The sequence below is a fragment of the Tasmannia lanceolata genome, unplaced genomic scaffold (assembly GCF_043159265.1).
Source record: "Tasmannia lanceolata isolate RefF3 unplaced genomic scaffold, GAP_Taslan_0.1 ptg000023l, whole genome shotgun sequence".
In the NCBI taxonomy this organism is placed as follows: domain Eukaryota; kingdom Viridiplantae; phylum Streptophyta; class Magnoliopsida; order Canellales; family Winteraceae; genus Tasmannia; species Tasmannia lanceolata.
Window position 1 is genome coordinate 7641855 of NW_027518700.1, and position 21870 is coordinate 7663724.

The window sequence follows — 21870 nt, forward strand, 5'->3', positions numbered from 1 at the left end:
TGATGATGGTGGGGGTGATTATTTTATGCATTACAAATAATTTCTAACCAACATTGCTTGATAATGATGGTGGCGGTGATTATTATCTTATGCTTTATCAATTTTAACATTTATCCATTCAAAAAAAATTCATATGAAAAACACCACGAAAATTTTAACTATAGAAATCACTATGAAATAGGAATCACTATGAAAAATAACAAAAAATAATCATGGAATTTAATGCTCAATGAATCCAAAAACTATAGCGCAGAAATTGAAAATCAAATTTCTCAAATACGTGGAGATGTAGTGGGGCTGGCTTGGTTGACGCTGGCGGGACTTTGTTTGTTCTAAGTGAGGGAAAATTATTTTAATTTAAAATTTTAAATAAAAATATCCTTTATAAATACTATTTTATTTAGAAAATTAAAGATATTTTTGTACATTACCAACCTCCAATAGGACCCACGATATTCCGATCGATTCTCTATGTTTAGGTCCGATCCAGCTCAAATTTGAATCCCTAGGATGTGAATCAAAATCTTGTCCGGATGTATGCAGCCATTGTATTCATTCACACTCCTATGTTTAGTTTTAATTTTTTTGAATCAAAAGATCTGTCCAAAAATCACGACAGTAAGGATGTGAATAAAAATCTTGTCCCATGAATAAAAAGTCTTGTCCAATTAAGTTAGAACCCTTCAGATTCAATGGACAATTCGGGTTTTCACACTCCTATATGTTTATTTTTATTTTTTTTATTCAATGCCCAATCAAAAGATATTTCCCAACATCACGACAATTTGGTGTTTTTGCCACAGGCCTATTCTGCCTATTTCTCTAAATTACTAACTAAAAGCAGATAAAAAATTGGATTTTCGGACTTTAGCAATTGAATTGTATTCCACTAAAAGTGGAGAAAGTCGATGAATATAGCCTTTGGAAACAAATTTTTTTTTTTTGGTGCCTCTTTATGAAGGGAAATGATATCACCAGTATCCTGATTAGCTCTTAAAATGTTGCAATTACAAAAAAATAAACAGCCAATCAAGAAGGCAAAAGTACAAGTTGGGCCACTTGTTCAATGATCCAAGCTATTAATCTGTTACTCTTTACTACGGATGGTCCACGAATCAAAATCCACTACCATCAGGCAACCCTAACCCTCCAATTTGTGGTCGTAAATATAGACCAACGGTTCTTTATTATGTCACTGTCTATTTACGGGCCACAAATTAGAAGGTTCGAATCATCTAACTCTAAAGGAGAAGCGAAGGCTGCCCCAACCATTTTCGCCTTATCTTCGAGAAGGTCTAAGATAAGAAACAAAACTCGGGCCTCTTTCTATACCCGTAAAAATGTATTTAAAAAAAAAAAATTTATTTATGGGTAAGATGGTCCCTAAAAATGTATCCATGCTACCTAAAGTTGTCTATTTATGAGAATTTATATGGTGGCCGGCCGTGCATGCAAGTGCAGCCCAAAAATACAGTGCTTCCTGATGGCGCCGGAATCCGGGTCTGAAATCGCGCGGTGGGTAGAGGGCCTCCGCTGGGGTCTGCAATCACAAATAGAGGGGCCAAGGAGGTCCGGGGTGGCTCCCGGACGACCACTTCGACACCCAAGTCAGATTCTGGACCAACAATATAATGAACAATAAGAAATGGCTGAGGTATAATCAGGTTTACCGAGACCGGTATGCGGGTTCTTTCTCTGATATCTGGGTGGGAGGGTCGGAGGCGGCGGGTAAGAAAAAAAGGAGTATGGGGAGGGAATAAGGCTTCCAGCACCTCTTTCCTCTCTCTTACTTAGGGTCGGAAAATCTTAGCAACAAACCCAGAACTCCTTTTGATGGTGCCTCATTTTTTAGAGTAGCTTCCTCCCTTTGGTCGGATTTGGGAAGGGGGAGTGGATGGATCCTTCCTTTTGGGACTTCAGGGTGTATTTATACTCTGATTTCGTATATAAATCCTCTTCATGGAGCGCCACGTGGACTTTTTCGTCATTTCAGAGAGAAAAACCTTCTTTCGTTCGATTGGGCTGCCCCCCTGGTTCGACGACGCACATGGTTTTGTTGTGTAATCTTGCGCATAATTGTGATGATGAGGTTTTTTGGAGGCGGAGAGGCGACGCGTGGTAAGATCATGTGGTTTTACCGCGTATTAATGTCTTTCCTAATCATGATTAGGTTCCTTCGCCGCATGGGCGACACCTGGTGAGATTCAAGGGTCCCGCTGTAGTTATGTCCCATCATAATACCCCCTACTCCTTTGGTCCATTAAATGGACCGAGGGAGTAAGTCTATTGTCTGGTCAAAGGATATCATGGGGAGGGCATTTATGGGAGCCTTGAAATTCGAGGGGACGCGTTGTTTTCGTTTGGTGGTTCCTTCTCGAGGGGTTGTAGTGCAATTATGCGGCTCTGGTTGGCCATCCAATTGGAAGGGGATACGCATAGGGAGAGTCGCTTCGCTTTCTGGCCCAAGGGTTTTCCTTGGTCTATAAAGGAAGGTCTTTCCGCCTTAATCTGCACGAGCTTTCTTCCGTTTTCCCGCTTCTGTTTGACAATATGCCCAAATCTTTTGTCGGTTCTTCCTCGCGAGTCAAGGGTAGGGCCCCCTTTTCTCAGGAGTCTTCGAGTGATCCTGACTTGTATTCTGACTCGGAGGAGGACCTCTGGGCCCATCAAAAGAAGGCTAGGAGGGATCTGGGCCCCCTCCGGGCTTTCTTCCTCTCCGTCTCTCTTCCTCGCCTCACAAGGACAAGCCATCTTCTTCTTATGTTGCTAAGAAACGGTCTTTTTTCGCCAGGGCCTACCGGCAGGGGATGGAACTGTGTGACCACGTCTTGGAGATGGAGAAGGAGATTGAAGACTTGAAGCAGAGGAACGAGGAGCTGCAAAGGAAGGTCCACACTCTTAACGAGCAGTTGCTCGAATATGAGGTGGATCCCCAACTGGAGAGCTCTTGGGAGGAAGAGAAGGATTCCTCGGATGAGAAATCTCCTCTTGGTCGCTCGGACTGATTTGAGGGGACCAGTTGCTGGTTCCTCAAGGGTCGGGCTTTTTCTGTTCTCTTCTTTTTTTTTTGGTGTGGGGGGGGGGGGGGGGGGGGTGTCCTGGGGGCCCGGGCCAGCGCGCCCTATTATCTTGCTTCTTTCCCCCTAGCTTTTGTAGCCCTGCGGGCCACGAAGGGATAATTAATTATTAGTTTCTTTTTGTACTTCTAACGTGTTCCTTACGCTTCCTTTCCATCTACGTGGTTGTTGAGTTTGTTCGAGCGGAGTGATAGTGGTAAGACTGGATCCTCGCTATGGGATCCGGGCCCCCCTTTTTTTGTGCTTAGTCTGGCCACTTTTGTATCTGAGTGGAGTTATAGTGATCCTGCCGGACCCTTGTGTTAAGTTTCGAGCCTTCTCCCACTGTACTCTGTATTTTTCATCTGGTGGAACTGAGGCCGGACCCTTTTGCTGGGTTCCGGGCCCTTTCTATTGTACTGTGTATTTTTCATCTGGTGGAATTATAGGGATAAGGCCGGACCCCTTTGTGGAGCTCCGAGCCTTCTCCCACCGAACTTAGTATTTTCCATCTGGTGGAATTAGAGTGATAAGGCCGGACCCCTTTGCGGGGTTCTGAGCCTTTTCCCCCTGTGGGTACGGCTGGACGATTTTAAAATCCGAGCCCTCTTTTTCATCAGGTTGGGCCAAGCTCGGGGAGGATGCTTCAAATGGTGGTTCACCTTGTTTTAGGAGGGAACATTGTATGGATAACTTGCTCGGGAAGTTAGTGGTACTGGTAGAAATGTCTTTTAGCTGCAAGAAATGGCACTCCGATTTTCGTCAGTTTCCTCATATTCCCCAATCGGCGCCACGTGTGTACGTCCCATCCGATATGAAAGGGAGAGAGGTTGGTTGACACGTGTCAAAACCCTAGCTTTTAAGGCTTTGTAGGGATTGTTTCGCCTTATTTCTTCGTCTTCTTTGGGTGAAGTGGGCTTTTCTCTGCGGCGATCTTGTCCGGTGGCCGATCTTTGTCAACTCTTCTCTGGTTCTTGTCCTTCTTCATTATTCGCTCCGGTGAGTTCCGTGCCTTTTGTTTCAACTGATTTCTGATTATTTTACGATGTCTGATGCAACCGGTTCTCAAAGTCCATCTAATGAGTTAGTAGAAGTAGTGGAGAGGGCCCCGCCAAGAAAAAGGAGGCGGTTGGTAAAAGGCGGGGGTGACGGTTCTTGTGATGAACAGATGCCCAGGGAGTTGGAAGATAGTCCTGGGGCTTCTAGCTCGTCATCGGAGGCCGCTTCCTCTGAACCCCTTGCTCGAGTTTCTTCTACTCGCAAGGCGGAGATTAGGGATATCAGGTCCGGTGCTGTTATCCGCCCTGGTCGGGTGGCGTCGTGCAAGAGTTTTTGGAGAAAGGGGCGGCAGAGAGGATTAGAAAAGAGTATCACATTCCTGATGATTACGGGATTAGGGTCCCTTTCTCTAGGATGGGGTGTGTGAGGGTGTCACGGAGGAGGATGTGGCTTTTTATGTGGAGGCTTTTAGGGCAGGGGTTAGGTTCCTGCTCTTAGGCATTATAGTCGAGGCCCTCGAATTTTATCGGGTGGTCCCCTCCAACTGGCGCCCAACAGTTGGCGCACTCTCTTGACCTTTGTGGCCAAGGTGGGCCTTCACAAGATTCAGCCTACCCTCCCTCTGCATAGGAGTTGCGTCGCCCTTAGCCTTCTGGTGAAGGGTGAGGATAGCTGGTTGTACCTGACCCAGCGTCCTCAGGTGAAGATTGCGGCAAACTTGCCCTCTTCCATTAAGAAATGGAAAGAGGAGTATGTGTTCATAATCCCTCCATTGAATGCGGGTTGGGGCTTTCCTAGGTCCTGGAGGCGCTCTGTCGAGTGGCGGAGGAAGTCCACCCTCAACGAGTCTGATTATAATAAGTTTGATCTGGAGAAACTTGTCTCTAGGGAGGCTATTGATGTTTCCGAGTTTAGATGGGAGTGAATTTGAGAAGGTATGGTCTGCTCGGTGCTATGGAGAGGAGGGCCCGCTGGACGGGTGAGGAAGTGAGGGAGAGTTCCGCCAGTCATCGTGGTGAGCCCCTTTCCTTGCTAATAATTTTCCTAGGTTTTTTCTTTCTTTGGTGTTCTTTCCTGAGCTGTTTGTTTTTTGGCGACATGTATGTCTTCTTCCGAGGACGTCGCTAAAGGGAAGGGGGTCATGGTGGAGGCGATGAGGGGTCCATCTGGTCGGCCGAAGATTCCTTCCGATTTCATGGCCGCGGCCAGGAAAGACCGGTATGCGGCCAGGCTTCCCGAGTCCGCGCCATCTAGCTCCTCCGGCCACTTGGTTGGGATAAAAGATACGACAAGATCTCTTTGTAAGGAGTTGGAGCCTCCTGCCAAGAGGGTCATTCCCCCTCGCGCCACTCAGGGGAAAACTGGTCGGCCAGCCCATGCTCCGACTGCACTTGTAGAGGACATGCCCAGCCGGCTGGACGGGTCGGTCATGACCAAGCTGCTCTTGGATAGAATGGAGGTCCCGTCTCATTGTTCCCAGGTGCAAGGAGAAGTGTTCAAGCAGGAGTGGAAGATTGGTGTTGAGGACAGTGTTCTTTCAAACCCACGGGTTGGGGTGGAGCTGGGGCTGACGACTGCTCTTCCTGGTGATGCGGCCGAGTTGGAGAACTTCCCCCGTAGGGCGTTGGGGGCTCGATACCTTCATTCTATATCCTATGTAAGTATTGCGTGGTTGACTTTCGTTTCTTCTGTTGTCTTGAGGTTGCATGTGGCGAATTGCTAATGGTCCGTTTTTGGTGAGACTTTGCAGGCTCAGAGTTATGCCAGGAAGATGCTGTAGTACATGATCGAAGATGAATCCGAGATGGGTGCTTTCGAAGAGTGTCTTCGTAAGCTGAGCGAGGATCTTGAGAAGGCCCAAGCCGAGAAAGCGGCGCTTGATAACACTGTCAAGAACCTTCAGGGGCAGTTCCAGATGTCTGAGCAGGGGAGGGACCGGGCGGAGAATAACCTGTTGGTGGCCCGACTGGCGCATTCTGAGGAGCTGGTAAAAGTGCGAGAGGAATGGCGAGATTCTGAGAAGTTCTTAAGGGCTGCGGCTGCGTTTAGCATCGATGTTGAGATAGAGGCTTTTATCGAGTGTCGGCGGCGCGTTCGTGATGTCGATCCTTCTTATTCTTTAGAGAAGTTGGTGCATGATGCTGATGACACCTTTCTGGAGGACCTCTCTCAGGGGGTAGTGGATGCCGGGGAGCCGGTCAAGGATCTGGTGGGCGCTCCAAATGCCCCTACTGACGCTGAGGCTCCCGCAGGGGGCTAGTAAGATGCAGGTGCTTCTGAACTTTTCCCGAACTTTGTTTCTTTAGGACCTTGTTTGAGGTCGATGTGTTTGGTTTGTAATAACTCTATGAACTCTCCTTCTTTTTCCTCCTCCCCCCCCCCTTTTTTGTTATGAGGGCCCCAGAAAGGAAGGCTCGCTTGCTTCCTGTATTTTATGTGATACTATATATGGTGGCTGAGCCCTCTTGCAGGTTTTTTTTTTTGGATGGAATATTGATGATTTTTAATTGCGTTGGCAAGAATACCTCTAGTATGCCCTCGCAGGCCGTCATTCCTAGATATCTTGTTCGTGGAAGGGCTATCTTCCTCTCGAGTGATCAGCTCGTAGTTGATGAGCCCTGCCTACCCTTTACAAATGATAGGTCTTTTTCTCATGGGGAGAGTTTTAGGGTATTTTCGGGGGGATCAACCTAGATGTTACCTCGTCTGGCTCCCTGTGCTCTTTCGGCCCCGTATACGTCATGGGCTAGAAAGTGGAGATGCGTAGATTTTTTGGAGAGAACGCTATTTTATTGATCGAAAAGGAAATACATAGCTTTGTGTTGAAAATAACAAAAAGAGACAAACAGACAAAACATACATAACAACTTAAAAGAAAACACAGCTCTTACCCTTTCTTTTTACTGATAAAACTTTTGGAGGCTGTCCATGTTCCAGCTTCGAGGGACTGGGGTCCCGTCGAGGTGCTCAAGCTGGTAGGCTCCGGGGCGGAGTGCTCGAGCGACCTTGTAGGGCTCCTCCCACTTTGGTGCGAGCTTTCTGGAGTTTTGGGGGTCGGATACCTCAGATCGTCGTAGTACTAGATCTCCGAGTTTTACCGAGCGCTTTCTTACGCGGGAGTTGTAGTATCGCACCACCTTCTGTTGGTAGGAGGCGATCCGGAGACATGCCTGCTCTCTTTTTTCCAGGACAAGGTTGATAGTGTTCCGGAGGAGCTTGGAATTTTCATGCTCGTCGTAGTTTTCTGTGCGGAAAGTGGAGAGACCAATTTCGACCTGGATGACAGCTTCAACCCCGAAGGTTAGGCTAAAAGGATATTCCCCCGTCACGGCCTGTGGTGTTGTCCGGTAGGCCTAGAGGACATTGGGGAGTGCATCTACCCAGCACTTCCCTGCTTCTCCCAATCATTTTTTGAGACTCTGGAGTAGGATCCTGTTGGTTACCTCCACTTGTCCATTGGCCTGAGGGTGTGCTACGGAGGCAAACTGGTGTTCGATGCTCAGGTTATCACAGAACCTGCAAAATTCAGCACTTGCGAACTGGGGTCTGTTGTCCGTTACGAACACCTTCGGGATGCCTAAGCAACAGACCACGTCATGATAGAAAAACTTCACCGTTGCCTTAAAATTTGGTCTTGCCACAGCTTTAACCTCGACCCACTTGGTGAAATAATTGATGGCTACGTATAGCATTGTATGCCCTCTCAGGGCCTTTGGGAATGGGCTGACCAAGTCCATGCCCCACATGGCGAAGGGCAGTGGCCCTGCCATTGAGGTGTAGGGGGTGGCTCATTGGCGGGGGGTGGTGGCGAATCTTTGGCACGGGCCGCACCTTCTGACGAATTCCTGAGCGTCTCTGAGGATTGTGGGCCAAAAATAACCGTGTCTTATGATTTTCTGGGCCAGGGTCCTTCCGCCTCTGTGGTCTCCACAGATCCCCTCGTGTACCTCTCGTAATGCATATTCTGACTCGAAGGGTACTAGGCACCGGAGGTATATCCAAGTGTACGACCGTTTGTATAACTTGGATCCATGGAGTACGTAGTGGGCGGCCTTCGCGATTAGTCTCCGTGCTTCCAGTTTGTCCTCGGGTAGTGTTCCGTCTCTCAGGTACCGTACTATGGGATCCATCCAGTTTGGCCCCGCCAGGATTTCCAAGACTTGTATTTCATCAATGCTGGGGTGAAGTAGTATCTCGGTGTACACGGAACCGAAGTTATGGGTCTCTTCAGAGGCCATTTTGGAGAGGGCGTCTGCGCGATCATTCATGCCTCGTGGCACCTGGAGAATTTCGACTTCCCCCATTCCTTTTAGCTTCTCTCTCACCCTCTGGAGGTATCTTTTCATTCTGAGTTCTTTGGCTTCGTAGGTCCTGTTTACTTGTTTGACCACCAGTTGTGAATCACTGTAGATTTTATATTTCCTTGCGCCCAGCTTTGTGGCTAGACTCAGTCCTACTAATAAGGCCTCGTATTCAGCCTCATTGTTGGAGGCTTTAAAGTCTAGTCGTAGGGCGTACTCTGCTATAAATTCATCCAGGCCCTGAAGGACCACTCCTGCCACACACCCTCTTTTACTCGCTGAACCGTCTAAGTGCAGGGTCCAGTGGATTTTGTTGCCATCTTCTGGTGATCTGGGCCCATCGCTTCCGTCTCCATGGATAGTTTGCTCAGTGGGTGCCCTATTTCGTCCATCACCGTCGGTCCCATGGCAGGGGCGGTGAATTCTACTATAAAATCGGAGAGGACCTGGGATTTGATTGCCGGCCTCGGTCGGACCTGTATGTCAAATTCTCCTAACTCGACGGCCCAGCTTACCATTATTCTCGAGGTCTCCGGCTTTTGTAGGATTTTTCTGAGTGGTTGGTCAGTCAAGAGTATTATGGGGTGAGCCTGGAAGTAGGGGCGAAGCTTCCGAGCAGCGGTGACGACGGCGAGGGCGAACTTCTCTATATCCAGGTACCGGACCTCCGCACCATGGAGGTTCCTGCTCACATAGTACACTGGGTGTTCCTGCTTGTCACTTTGCCTATATAGTACCGTGCTTACCGTTGTAGGACTGACAGTTAAATATATGAACAGCTCTTCCCCAGGCTAGGGCTTGGACAGTACTGGCAGTGTTTGGAGGTACTACTTCAAGGCGTTGAAGGCTTCTTGACAAGCCGGGGTCCACTCGAACTCCCGTACGTTCTTTAACTGCTTAAAGAATGGCTGGCATTTTTCTGCCGATCTGGACATAAAATGGCCGAGGGCGGCGACCCGTCCCACAAACCGCTGCACCTCTACTGCCGTTGCCGGGGGCTCCATGTCCAGGATGGCTCGGATCTTTTCGGAGTTAGCCTCGATGCCTCTTTGGCTAATCATGAATCCTAGAAATTTCTCGGAGGTCAGCACGAAGGCACACTTGGCTGGGTTGAGATTCATTCGGGCTCGCTGGAGGGTGTCGAAGGTTTCTTGGAGGTTGGAGATGTGCTGGTGGGCTTCCGGGCATTTCACCAGCATGTCATCCACGTATACTTCCACGTTTCTGCCTATCTGCTTCTGGAACAGTTTGTTCACGAGCCGTTGGTATGTGGCCCCCACATTTTTCAACCCGAAGGGCATGACGGTTTAGTAGTAGACGCCCTAGTCAGTGATGAACGCAATTCTTGGAATATCTGGCTCGTGCATTTTTATCTGGTTGAAGCCGGAGAAAGCATCTAGGAAGGTGAGGAGTTCGTGCCCGAAAGTGGCATCGATGAGCTGGTCTATGCGTGGCAAAGGGTAGGGGTCTTTCAGGCAGGCTCGGTTTAGATCTATAAAGTCTATGCAGGCCCGGCAACCTCCATTGGCCTTTATGACCATGACCACATTGGACAGCCACTCGGAATACCGGATTTTCCTGACGAAACCGGTTTGTAGCAATTTTTCCACCTCCGCTTTGATGTGAGTTTGTTGTTTTTCCGCAAAGTTTCTTTTCTTTTGTCGGACGGGCTTGAGGGTCGAATTTACATTCAACCGATGAACCGCCATCTCCGCGGGTATGGCGGGCATGTCCGAGGCGGACCATGCGAACACATCTTTGTTGGCTCTAAGGAAGCTGATCATTTGGTCCCGCAAGGTGCCCTTTAGTAGGGAGCCAATTCGAACCTCTCTCTCTCTGGCTGGTCCTCGGATATAGGGATGGAGTCTAGCTCCTCAACCGGCTCCCCTCTAACCGTGCAGGCTCGAGGGTCTTCGCTCCCGATCGCGAAATTTTCGGCTGGGGCAATGCTTCCTTTCAAGCTCGCTACGTAGCACTGGCGTGCTATCATCTGTTGCCCTCAGACTTCTCCTATCTCGGTCTGAGTGGGGAACTTCATTTTGAGGTGAGGGGTTGAAACTACTGCCCTCATGTCTCTCAGGGTCGGACGTCCTATGATGGCGCTGTAAGTGAAGGGTATATCCACGACCAAAAAGGTGGCCATAATGGTTTTTTGGAGGGGGTATGTCTCGAAGGTTATGGGTAAGTCAATTTTGCTGCAGACCTGTACGGATACCCCTGAAAACCCGTAGATGGAGTACTCCGCGGGCACCATTTCTTCGAAGGTTTCAAGGTGCAGCACGTTGACAGAGCTCCTCGTGTCTACCAAGATCTTCCCTACATCGAAGTTGGCTTTTATCAACCTGATTACTAGCGCATCGTCGTGTGGAGCTTGTAGTCCGTCGTAGTCTTTGGAAGAGAAAGAGATGACCTGGCCTTCTTGGGGAGGATCCGTCCGGGTCTTTTTAGAAGGCATTTCCAGGGAGAATACTCGCTCTGCGTAGGCTCGCCGATCGGCTGTCGTCGGCCCCCCTGCCGCAGGCCCTCCTGCGATGATGCGGATCTTTCCAACAATGGCTGGTGGCTGTTCAGGGACAGGTGGCTGACGAGGGGGTTCTCTTCTTTTGGGGGACCGGTGGTGCCGTGAGCGGTGACGGCCTCAGGAGCAATGGATGCTGCGGGATCGGTGTCTGCTGTGGGACTGGTGCCGGCCTCTTGACCTGTCGGTAGGGGAAGAGCAGTGCGCTTTGTGCGAACGCCCTATTCGCGCGAGGCTCTGAGGTACTGATTTAAGTGGCCTTCCTCGGCCAGTTTTTCTAACTGGAGTCTGAGATGGAAGCAATGGTCGGCTTCGTGGCCGTGGTCCCTATGAAAATCGCAAAACCTTCCGGTGGACCGCCTATCCGGGTCCGTGCTCATTTTCTTGGGAGGGGTTAGAAGACCCTGATTTCTGACGGCGAACAGGACATGGGAGAGAGGGACCTTCAGGGGAGCGTTTCCTAATCTTTCAAAGACGGGGATGTGGTTCTAATTTGCCTGTCTTTCTTCGGGTTCTAGTTTGCCTGTCTTTCTTCGGCCCGCTGTTTCTCGGTCCCTCTACTATCTTCTTTCTTTTTTTCATCGGGGATGGCCCGGGGCTCCGTTCTCGTAGGCATGCTTCTTCTGCTGGTATGAACTTGTTAGTTTTGGATTCAAGCTCCTATAGGTCCCGCGGTGGCTTGAGGGTGAGGTGCAGTTTGAGATTTTGGTCTGTGGTAGTGTGCTTTAGAGCTGCGACCGCTATTTGGACATCGATGCTGGAAAGCTGAGCCAGCTCGGCGTTGAACTTCAGCATGAAGTCTCTCCAGGTCTCGTTACTTCCTTGCGGGAGGGCCAAGAGGGCGTCCGCCGGATCGTGGCGAAGGCGATTGTTGGCAAACCTCGCGGTAAACTTCCTTTCGAATTCGTGGAAAGATGCAATAGAGTCTGGCTCCAAATGCAGGTACCAATCGTTAGCGTTTTTCTCAGCAAGGAGGCAAAGGCTCTGCACATAAATCCATCTGATGCGCCTCAGTGCGCTATTACCCTCCTGAAGGTTTGGAGGAACTCTAGGAGATCTGTGGTCCCATCGTAACAACCGAATTGGGAGAGATCTATTCCTATTTTCGCAGGGGTTTTTAGGATCTCCGCGGTGAATGGGGATGCTGTCTCTCTTTCCCATTCATCCAGGATGTCGTGGCCGTAGGGTTTCCTCATTTCTCGTTTAACTTCTCGGATCTGTCTCTCCAGATCAGCCAGTTGGTCTAGCCCTCGCAGTTGCGCCGAGGTAGCCACCTCCTCCGCCTGTACTGGAGGTAACTCTTGGGATCGAGCTGTCCGGGTAGGGGGGGCATGGCCTTGGGTGGCTTGTTTCCCGATGTTTGGCTGGAGGGGGGGGGGGCAAAGGGCTATTTGTCGAAAGGGAGGCAGCTTGGACCGGTGCGCGCCTCCGTCGATGGTGACATTCTTCGAGTGATTCCCCGCTGTCCTCTTCACAGGCTGTGGTCTGGCTGTGCACGGTTGGGGGCATTTCCGGGCCCGGAGGCTTTGGTGGTGGAGGCAACCGCAGGAAGAGCTCCTGGCGAAGCTCGTTGAACATTTCCATGGTGGGGACCATTTGCGGTGCGCTGGAAGCGGGTTGGTGCTGGCCCAAGGCCTGCGAGTTCTGCTCCAGGGAATTGGAGGCACGAGTTTGTGCATGTTGGGCTTGGCTCCTGGTCATTACTCCTATTTCTTGTTGTTTGGTGTGGTTTCTCATCGTCGTAAAGCGTTCAGTACTCAAACGAGTCCCACAGATGGCGCCAATATGATGGCGCCGGAATCCGGGTCTGCAATCGTGCGGTGGGTAGAGGGCCTCCGCTGGGGTCTGCAATCACAAATAGAGGTGTCAAGGAGGTGTGGGGTGGGTCCCGGACGATCACTTCGACACCCAAGTCAGATTATGGACCAATAATATAATGAACAACAAGAAATGGCTGAGGTATAATCAGGTTTACTGGGACCGGTATGCGGGTTCTTTCTCTGATATCTGGGTGGGAGGGTAGGAGGCGGCGGGTAAGAAAAAAAGGAGGAGGGGAGGGAATAAGGCGTCTAGCACCTCTTTCCCCTCTCTTACTTAGGGTCGAAAAATCTTAGCAACAAACCCAGAACTCCTTTTGATGGTGCCTCATTTTTTAGAGTAGCTTCCTCCCTTTGGTCGAATTTGGGAGGGGGGAGTGGATGGATCCTTCCTTTTGGGACTTCAGGGTGTATTTATACTCTGATTTCATATGTAAATCCTCTTCATGGAGCGCCACGTGGACTTTTTCATCATTTCAGAGAGAAAAACCTTATTTCGTTCGATTGGGCTGCCCCCTGGTTCGACGGTGCACGTGGTTTTGTTGTGTAATCTTGCCCATAATCGTGATGATGAAGTTTTTTGGAGGCGGAGAGGCGACGCGTGGCAAGATCACGTGGTTTTACCGCGTATTAATGTCTTTCCTAATCATGATTAAATTGCTTCGCTGCATGGGCAACACGTGGTGAGATTCAAGGGTCCTGCCGTATTTATGTCTCATCATAATACCCCCTACTCCTTTGGTCCATTAAATGGACTGAGGGAGTAAGTCTATTGTCTGGTCAAAGGATATCGTGGGGAGGGCATTTATGGGAGCCTTGGAATTCGAGGGGACGCGCTGTTTTCGTTCGGTGGTTCCTTCTCGAGGGGTTGTAGTGCAATTATACGGCTCTGGTTGGCCATCCAAAAATGAAGTAGGGGTTCATTTATCAATTGGCATGGGGTTCTTTCTCCGGCTATTCTGCTTTCACTGAAGACTACTTGCCTTATCCCTCTTTTTGTCTTTTACTAGGTTCTGTCTCTTTTGACGTTAAAGTGTAAAACAAAATCTACACCCATTTTTAAGTAGAAAATATGGGCGTCAAATTTGTTTTATGCCAATTTACGCAGAAGGAAACAGATCCTAAGAAAAAACCATTTACAAACGATACTGGCAATTTGGCACACCTAGACCTGGCAAATGCGACCTGTGCCCGCAGGTCGACCCAACCAGCCCGCAAATTTACGGGTACGGGTGGGGTTTTTAGTAACCCGTCAAAACTGATCCGCGGGTGACCCAACCGGCAAAAACATGGGTCGGGTCGGGTCAACCCGCAGGCACCTCCGGGTTTTAGGATTTTTTTAACGTTTTTTATTTTCAAAAGAGAAAATGAGTGTATGCATGCTTCTTTTTTTTACGTTTGAACTCATCTGACAAGTCAAATAAAGAATGCCCTTATTTCCTTTGACAAGTCAAATAAAGAATGCCCTTATTTCCTTCGTATTTATAACATCTGCCTCATTTAAGTATGAGAATACCCTTGAATACCTCCATATTTATAAATGCATGCCATTGAGCCCTAAACGAGCTCTTCTTATTTCCATTTGTATTTTTTCCCCAAAATCTCCAAGAACCCATTTTTCCCTCAAATTCCTTCCGCAAACGGCCGAATCTCGCCAAAGACCCCAAATCCCTTGTCACCCGTCAAAAAATATCATATTTACAACCTTGATTTTCCTTAAAAGAAAACCCAAAATCCCCTTTGATTGATACGCCCTAACGTCTTTTTCTTCCTTCTCTATAAAAACCGACCTAAGCAATCCAACAGGGACATCAAATGGACAGTTTGGATCATCCTATGGTGTAGTATGTACCGTCCATTATGAAAATTAGGGGGTGAATTCATACATAGAAAACACTGTTTTAGAAAAAATCATGGGTCAACCCGCAGGTCGACCCGACCTACCCGCACTGGGTACGGGTCACCGGTTGCTGACCCGTAGGAATGCGGGTCATTTTGACCCGCAGGTCAACCCGACCCGACCCACCCGTTTGCCAGGTCGAGGCACACCCATTGTTTTATTAATGACTTTCTATTCCATTCTTTGGATTCTTAATGAGTCAGGAAACGGACGTTGTCATTGGAGTTGAAGCGTGGCCTTCTTTGCTTTTGTCTTCACCTTGTGGTCCTTGACTTCTTGTTAAGAACTTGACAGATAAAGGAAAGCGGATTTGATTGAAAATAAATTTGAAATAAGAAAGGCGTGAACAGCGGGTAATAAATAACCGTTACCGTTGTTTCTCAAAACTGGTAGTAGGAGTTTTTCATTTCACACCGCATCTTCTTCTCCACCTTAATAACGAAGGAGGAGCAAATCCTCTTCTTCTGGGTGTATTTATACTCTGATTTCGTATGTAAATCCTCTTCATGGAGCGTCACGTGGACTTTTTCATCATTTCAGAGAGAAACCTTATTTCGTTCGATTGGGCTGCCCCCTGGTTCGACGGCGCGCGTGGTTTTGTTGTGTAATCTTGCCCATAATCGTGATGATGAAGTTTTTTAGAGGCGGAGAGGCAACGCGTGGCAAGATCACATAGTTTTACCGCGTATTAATGTCTTTCCTAATTATGATTAAATTGCTTCGCCGCATGGGCGACACGTGGTGAGATTCAAGGGTCCCGCCGTATTTATGTCCCATCATAATACCCCTACTCCTTTGGTCCATTGAATGGACCGAGGGAGTAAGTCTATTGTTTGGTCAAAGGATATCGTGGGGAGCGCATTTATGGGAGCCTTGGAATTCGAGGGGACGTGCTGTTTTCGTTCGGTGGTTCCTTCTCAAGGGGTTGTAGTGCAATTAAGCGGCTCTGGTTGGGCATCCAAAAACGAAGTAGGGGTTCATTTATCAATTGGCATGGGGTTCTTTCTCCGGCTATTCGGCTTTCACTGAAGACTACTTGCCTTATCCCTCTTTTTGTCTTTTACAAGGTTCTGTCTCTTTTGACATTAAAGTGTAAAACAAAATCTACACCCATTTTTAAGTTGAAAATATGGGCGTCAAATTTGTTTTATGTCGATTTACTCAGAAGGAAACAGATCCTAAGAAAAAACATTTACAAACGATATTGGCAATCTGGCACACTCTTTTTTATTAATGACATTCAATTCCATTCTTCGGATTCTTAATGAGTAAGGAAACGGACGTTGTCATTGGAGTTGAAGCGTGGCCTTCTTTGTTTTTTCTTCACCTTGTGGTCTTTGACTTCTTGTTAAGAAGTAGACAGATAAAGCAAAGTGGGTTTGTGTAGAGCGGGTAAGAAATAACGTTAACGTTGTTTCTCAAAACTGGCAGTAGGAGTTTTTCATTTCACACCACATCTTCTTCTCCACCTCAATAACGAAGGAGGAGCAAATCCTCTTCTTCCAGTATATCAAATGGCAAAAATACCCCTCCCTTCAATCTATCTACCATTCCTCCTCCTCCTCCTCTCCTTGTCCTTTAAGGGAAAATCTCAACTAGCAACATCAGCCTCAGAGCAACAAATCCTACTTAAAATCAAGCAAGACTGGGGAAATCCTCAAGTTCTCCTCTCATGGAACACCTCCAACGGGCCCCACTGCAACTGGCCGGGAATCATCTGCTCCGGAAGTTCCGTCACCGGAATTTCACTCTCCGACCTCTACATCACAGGAAAATTCCCCACCACTCTCTGTAATCTCAAGAATCTCACCAAAATCGACCTCTCTTGGAATTATTTTTCTGAGAAATTTCCGACTTCTCTCTACAACTGCAAAATATCGGCTCAATTTATCGTCGTGATTATTGTCCTTGCCGGGGTAATTTCCCTCGTGGCAGTTGGATTCATCTTTTCGCTGTAAGACGAATTCGGGCTAGCCAGGATCGCCGATTTCGGGCTCGCCAGGATGCTGGTCAGACATGGTGAACCTGATACCATGTCCGCTATTGCTGGCAGATTAACTCCAACTTCAAGAACAAAATAGAGAGATATTGTTGCTAACAAATTCAATCAAAACTCATTTGACTGCCGATTGTGCCGATTGAGTCGACTAGGATTTTCTTCAGCCGTGTTTTGACCTTATCCACGCTTTGAAACACTAATAAAAAAGTCTTAAAACCGTTGAGTTTTGTCTGCCTCAATTTTGCTGTTTGGCATTGGACCTCGACTTAGGGTCATCTGTGACAGCACAGTGGAACAACGATCATTTTCGTTCGTCAAGATGAGTTTGTCTTGCTATTTGATCTCATAAACTATGTAATTTTACTAGACTTGCAGTATTAGTGATATACTAATCTTTGTGATTTGAATTTCAGAGTACGGCTACACAAGGAAAGTGGGCGAGAAGGCCGATGTTTATAGCTTTGGGGTAGTCCTACTAGAGCTGGCGACGGGAAGGGAAGCCAACAATAGGGACGGTGAGAACACGTGCCTCACCGAGTGGGTGTGGCATAACTTCCAAGAGAGCGGTGGGGAATTTTCCGGTGATGTTGAGGTCGGAGAGTAAAATTCCGGTGACGGAACTGCCGGAGCAGATGATTCCCGGCCAGTTGCAGTGGGGCCCGTTGGAGGTGTTCCATGAGAGGAGAACTTGAGGATTTCCCCAGTCTTGCTTGATTTTAAGTAGGATTTGTTGCTCTGAAGTTGATGTTGCTAGTTGAGATTTTCCCTTAAAGGGCAAAGAGAGGAAGAGGAGGAGGAATGGTAGGTAGATTGAAGGGAGGGGTATTTTCGCCATTTGATATACTGGAAGAAGAGGATTTGCTCCTCCTTCGTTATTGAGGTGGAGAAGAAGGTGTGGTGTGAAATGAAAAACTCCTACTGCCAGTTTTGAGAAACAACGATAATGGTTATTTATTAGCCATGCTCTATGGCTCACACAAGAATATGTGTTTCACGAGAAATTATATGGTGTGAGGGCTTACAAGGATAAGGCCTTTGTACGGTGGAAGTACCACCCTTGACATTTGATCCAACAGCAGCTCCTCTAAAATCAAGGGCTGTACCCCTACCGTATTGTTGTAAGCCCTTACACCTTGATGAGGAGATTAAGGAACCTTGTTACTTGGACGCAATGAACACGGTCCTGAAAGTAATGTGCACGGGCACATTGCCTTCTAGTGGGCCGACCATGAAGGAAGTGTTGCAAATCCTACTCCGATGTTCTCCTCTAAAGGCTTATGGAATTAAGAAGGCGAACATCGAGTTTGACATAGCTCCTCTCCTCCATAATACAAGTTCGCTAAACATAGCTCCCATCCTCCATAATACAAGTTCACTATCTGGCAACAAGGGAAGAGAAGATCGTCAAAGGTTGATGATAATGATGATGATATTGCATCTAATGTGTAAAGGACTATGGAATGATTGTGATGCAGCCCAAACCCATGAGGTTGACAAGTTTGAAGCCCAGATGAACCATCCTAAGCAAGTGAGAAGGTCAGCCCACATCCAAGCCCAACACAAGGCCCATGTCCAACTTGAATCCATTAAGCATAAAGACCACCATGGACACGCTGATCGAGCTGGAGTCCCGCATTAATGAGTCTGACCACTTTTTGGAGTCTGTTTTTGGACCTCTAGATGGACGAATCAGAGCAAATGTTTAACTAGGAAGTTGTAGGTCTTTAAATTATCTTGCCAACAGATATTCATGGTCATAATTGGGCTCAATGGTTGAAGAGTTATGGCTATTTTGGTAGACTGTGCTTGCTAGCTTTGACTAGTTAATGTGTTTAGAGTTCCTAAAACTATTAATGATGTATGTGAGTCCCTAAACTAGTTAGTGGACTAGTTTGAACGAATTTTCTCATGTATTTATCTATTTAAAGAGTATCAAACATATGTAATGGGGTTAGTTGAATATTTGAATGAAAATTTGCTTAGTGCATTTTCCCTTGAACCTTGAAGAGTTCTTCCTTGAAACCTAGAAGAGTTTCACTCCTTCCTTGAAGAGTAGGAGCTTTCCCCTATTGTTTGCATCCTTGAAGAGTTGCAACCATCAATCTAGAAGAATTGATGTTACCTATCTTCCTTGGCAACCTAGAAGAGTAGCCATTGAAGTTATCTTTCTCTATTTTGCCCCGCTCTATTTTCAGAAACCTGTCCATTCGCACTCATCCACTTCCATCACCATTTCAAGCCCTTTTCAGTATTTTTCTGAGCAAACTTTTGTCAGTAAAGTTGTAGATCTTTGAGTCCTTAAAATTTTGGCTTTTGAATCAAGTCATTCCGACCTATATCGAGGGAGATACGCTCATTTTACCGAACTTGCGCAAATCTGTTTTTCTTGAATCCGAATTCTTGAGCATTTGAGTGTGTGTCTGTCACTCTCCCGATCCTTAGTCCAAGAAGCCTAAGAGAGGCTTGCATCATTTTGGTATCAGAGCTTTGGAGGAGAGGACAATGCCTCCAAGACAAGCCCGACGCCGAGGTGGTCGAACAATCCCCTTGGATGAAGTACACACACTTGCTGAAAACTTGCAGCAGCATATGCAACAACAAATCAATGATTTGACTCGAGAAGTTGAACGGCTTCGTGCTGAAGCAAACAATCCTTCACCCCATTCCAGATCCGGAAGAACCAATGGGGATTCTTCTTCTTCAGAAAGTGTTCAATCTTTGCGACAAGGTAGGCGCCCTCAACCCCACACACAAGGTGTTCGAGAACCGGATTGGAAAAAGGAAATCAAGAGAGACATTCAAGAATTTCTAGGAACTGATTCCCCTGATGAAATCATTGATTGGTTAACACTTGTGAATGAAGTTTTTGATCATAGAAATGTCCCGGAAGAGCATCGTGTTGGCATCATTGCCATGCGATTCCGAGGCAAGGCCATAGCTTGGTGGAGACGTGAGAAGCAAACCCGCCACTCCTCCGGTAAAGATCCTATCACTCGATGGAGAAAGATGGAGGACAAGATCCGCAAGTACTTCCTTCCCAAAGGTTATAAGAGGGATTTGTACTAACGGTACCAAAATTTGAGGCAAGGTACGCGATCGGTGGAACAATACACCAATGAATTCAATGAGTTGGTAATTCGCAACAATATTCTAGATCCGGAGGAGATGCTCGTGAACAAGTATTTGGGAGGCCTTCAAATTCATATCCAAGATACCCTTGATGTTCTTGACATCTGGGATTTGAGAGATGCACACCAAAGAGCTCTCAAGGTGGAGCATTCGCGCTCTCGAAAGCAACAAGCCACATCCTTCACAAATCGAGCAGTTCAAGGTTCGGTTGGCACCACCAAAGCCGGAAACACAAGTGCACACACCAATAGCATCAACAAAGCCTCTGCCCCGCCCAAGGGTTCTAATCAACCCCCTCCTACCGGTCAAAGCTCTACAACCGGTATGCGTTGTTATTCATGTGGAGAGATAGGACATCGTGCTAGCAATTGTCGGAAGCGACAAGCGGGTAAAGCATTACTTGTGGAATCTGATGATCCGGGTGAGGAAGACACTGATATTGACCCAAAGGATGATGAGAGTAACTTGGAGGATGAGCAAGTGCTTAATGCCGATACCGGTGAGTTCCTTATGATGCGGAAAATTTTTCTAACTCCAAAACAAGAAGCTGGAAATCGTTGGTTGCGCAACAACATTTTTCACTCGGCATGCACCGTTTCTGGAAAGGTATGTCAATTAATCATTGATTCTAGATGTTGTGAAAATGTAATTTCTGAGGCGGCGGCAAGCAAGTTGAAATTGGAGTTGAAAGAACATCCAACCCCTTACAAGATGTCTTGGTTAATGCGAGGTATGGAGGTAACCGTTTCCAAACGCTGTCTTGTCAATCTTTCTATTGCTTCCATCTACTTTGACAAGATATGGTGTGATGTTATACCTATGGATTGTAGTTATATCATCCTTGGCCGTCCATGGCAATTTGATAAGAAAACAATCCATGACGGGTATCGCAACACTTACTCTTTTGACTATGGAGGAAAGAAGATTACTTTAGCACCTAGTAATTCAAACTCCTTTGGTTGAAAACTCCCCATCCTCTAATTTTCTTGTGATGAAAGATGTAAAGAGTGCTATGGAAGGGGTTAGTGTTATATACATCTTACTTAACAAGTCCGATATTGGAGATGTGGTTGCACCAATCATTCCGAACCAAGTCAAGACTCTTTTGGAAGAATTTAAAGATATATTTCCATTAGACGTTCCCTCTGGCCTTCCCCCCATGAGAGAATTCAGCACCAAATTGACTTGCTGCCCGGTGCATCTTTACCCAACCTAGCTCACTATCGGATGAGTCCAGTGAAGCATGAAGAACTACAACGGCAAATCATGGAACTATTGAACAAAGGTTTCATAAGGGAGAGCCTCAGCCCATGTGCCGTTCCAGCCCTTTTGGTGCCGAAGAAAAATGGCACTTGGAGAATGTGTGTTGATAGTAGAGCCATCAACAAAATCACCATCAAATACCGCTTTCCGATCCCTCGTCTTGATGATCTCTTGGACCAACTTTCCGGTGCCACCATCTTCTCAAAGTTAGACTTAAAGAGTGGATATCATCAAATCCGAATCAAGCCCGGAGATGAATGGAAGACGGCGTTCAAGACCAAAGATGGACTATTTGAGTGGCTAGTCATGCCATTTGGATTGTCTAATGCACCTTCCACTTTCATGAGGTTCATGACACAGGTTCTAAAGCCGTATCTTGGACGTTTTGTGGTTGTTTATTTTGATGATATTTTGATTTTTAGTAAGACTACTAATGAGCACTTGCAGCACCTTCAAGATGTGTTACGCTTGCTAAGGCAAGCACGCTTATTTACAGCCCCTGAAAAGTGTTACTTTATGGTGCCACAAATCCTATTCCTTGGATTTAACATTTCAAGAGAAGGGATTTCAGTTGATGATGCCAAGATCAAGGTGATCCAAGAATGGCCAACCCCAATAAACGTGCATGAAGTTCGAAGTTTCCATGGCCTAGCTTCCTTCTACCGACGATTCATTGCACACTTCAGTTCTATTGCTGCCCCACTCACTTCTTGTATGAAGAAAGGTGTTTTTGAGTGGACCATTGAAGCCCAAAGAAGCTTTGAACAACTCAAGGAAAAGTTATGTACAGCCCCGGTCCTTGCGCTTCCCAACTTCGATCTCATTTTTGAGGTTTATTGTGATGCATCCGGAACCGGCATAGGAGGAGTTCTAAGTCAAGGAGGACTT

At 47.2% G+C, this 21870-nt stretch overlaps 1 protein-coding gene across 1 annotated transcript; it reads right to left on the minus strand.

Annotated features, from left to right (window-relative positions):
• Positions 1–6955: 6955 nt before the first annotated feature.
• On the minus strand, positions 6956–7825 carry LOC143856695 (uncharacterized). The gene is made up of 2 exons (XM_077366962.1): positions 7499–7825; positions 6956–7408 (listed from the first exon to the last, which is right to left on the minus strand). Exons 1-2 carry the CDS (start codon positions 7823–7825, stop codon positions 6956–6958), a joined length of 780 nt encoding a protein of 259 aa, XP_077223077.1.
• Positions 7826–21870: the final 14045 nt, after the last annotated feature.

What these genes read in the sequence shown, in the direction of transcription:
- LOC143856695 (XM_077366962.1), bottom strand. Translation starts at nt 7,825, where the DNA reads ATGGCAGGGCCACTGCCCTTCGCCATGTGGGGCATGGACTTGGTCAGC. An exon ending in AGGCCAATGGACAAGTGGAG is followed by an intron (nt 7,409 to 7,498) that starts GTAACCAACAGG and finishes AATGTCCTCTAG; the next exon opens with GCCTACCGGACAACACCACA.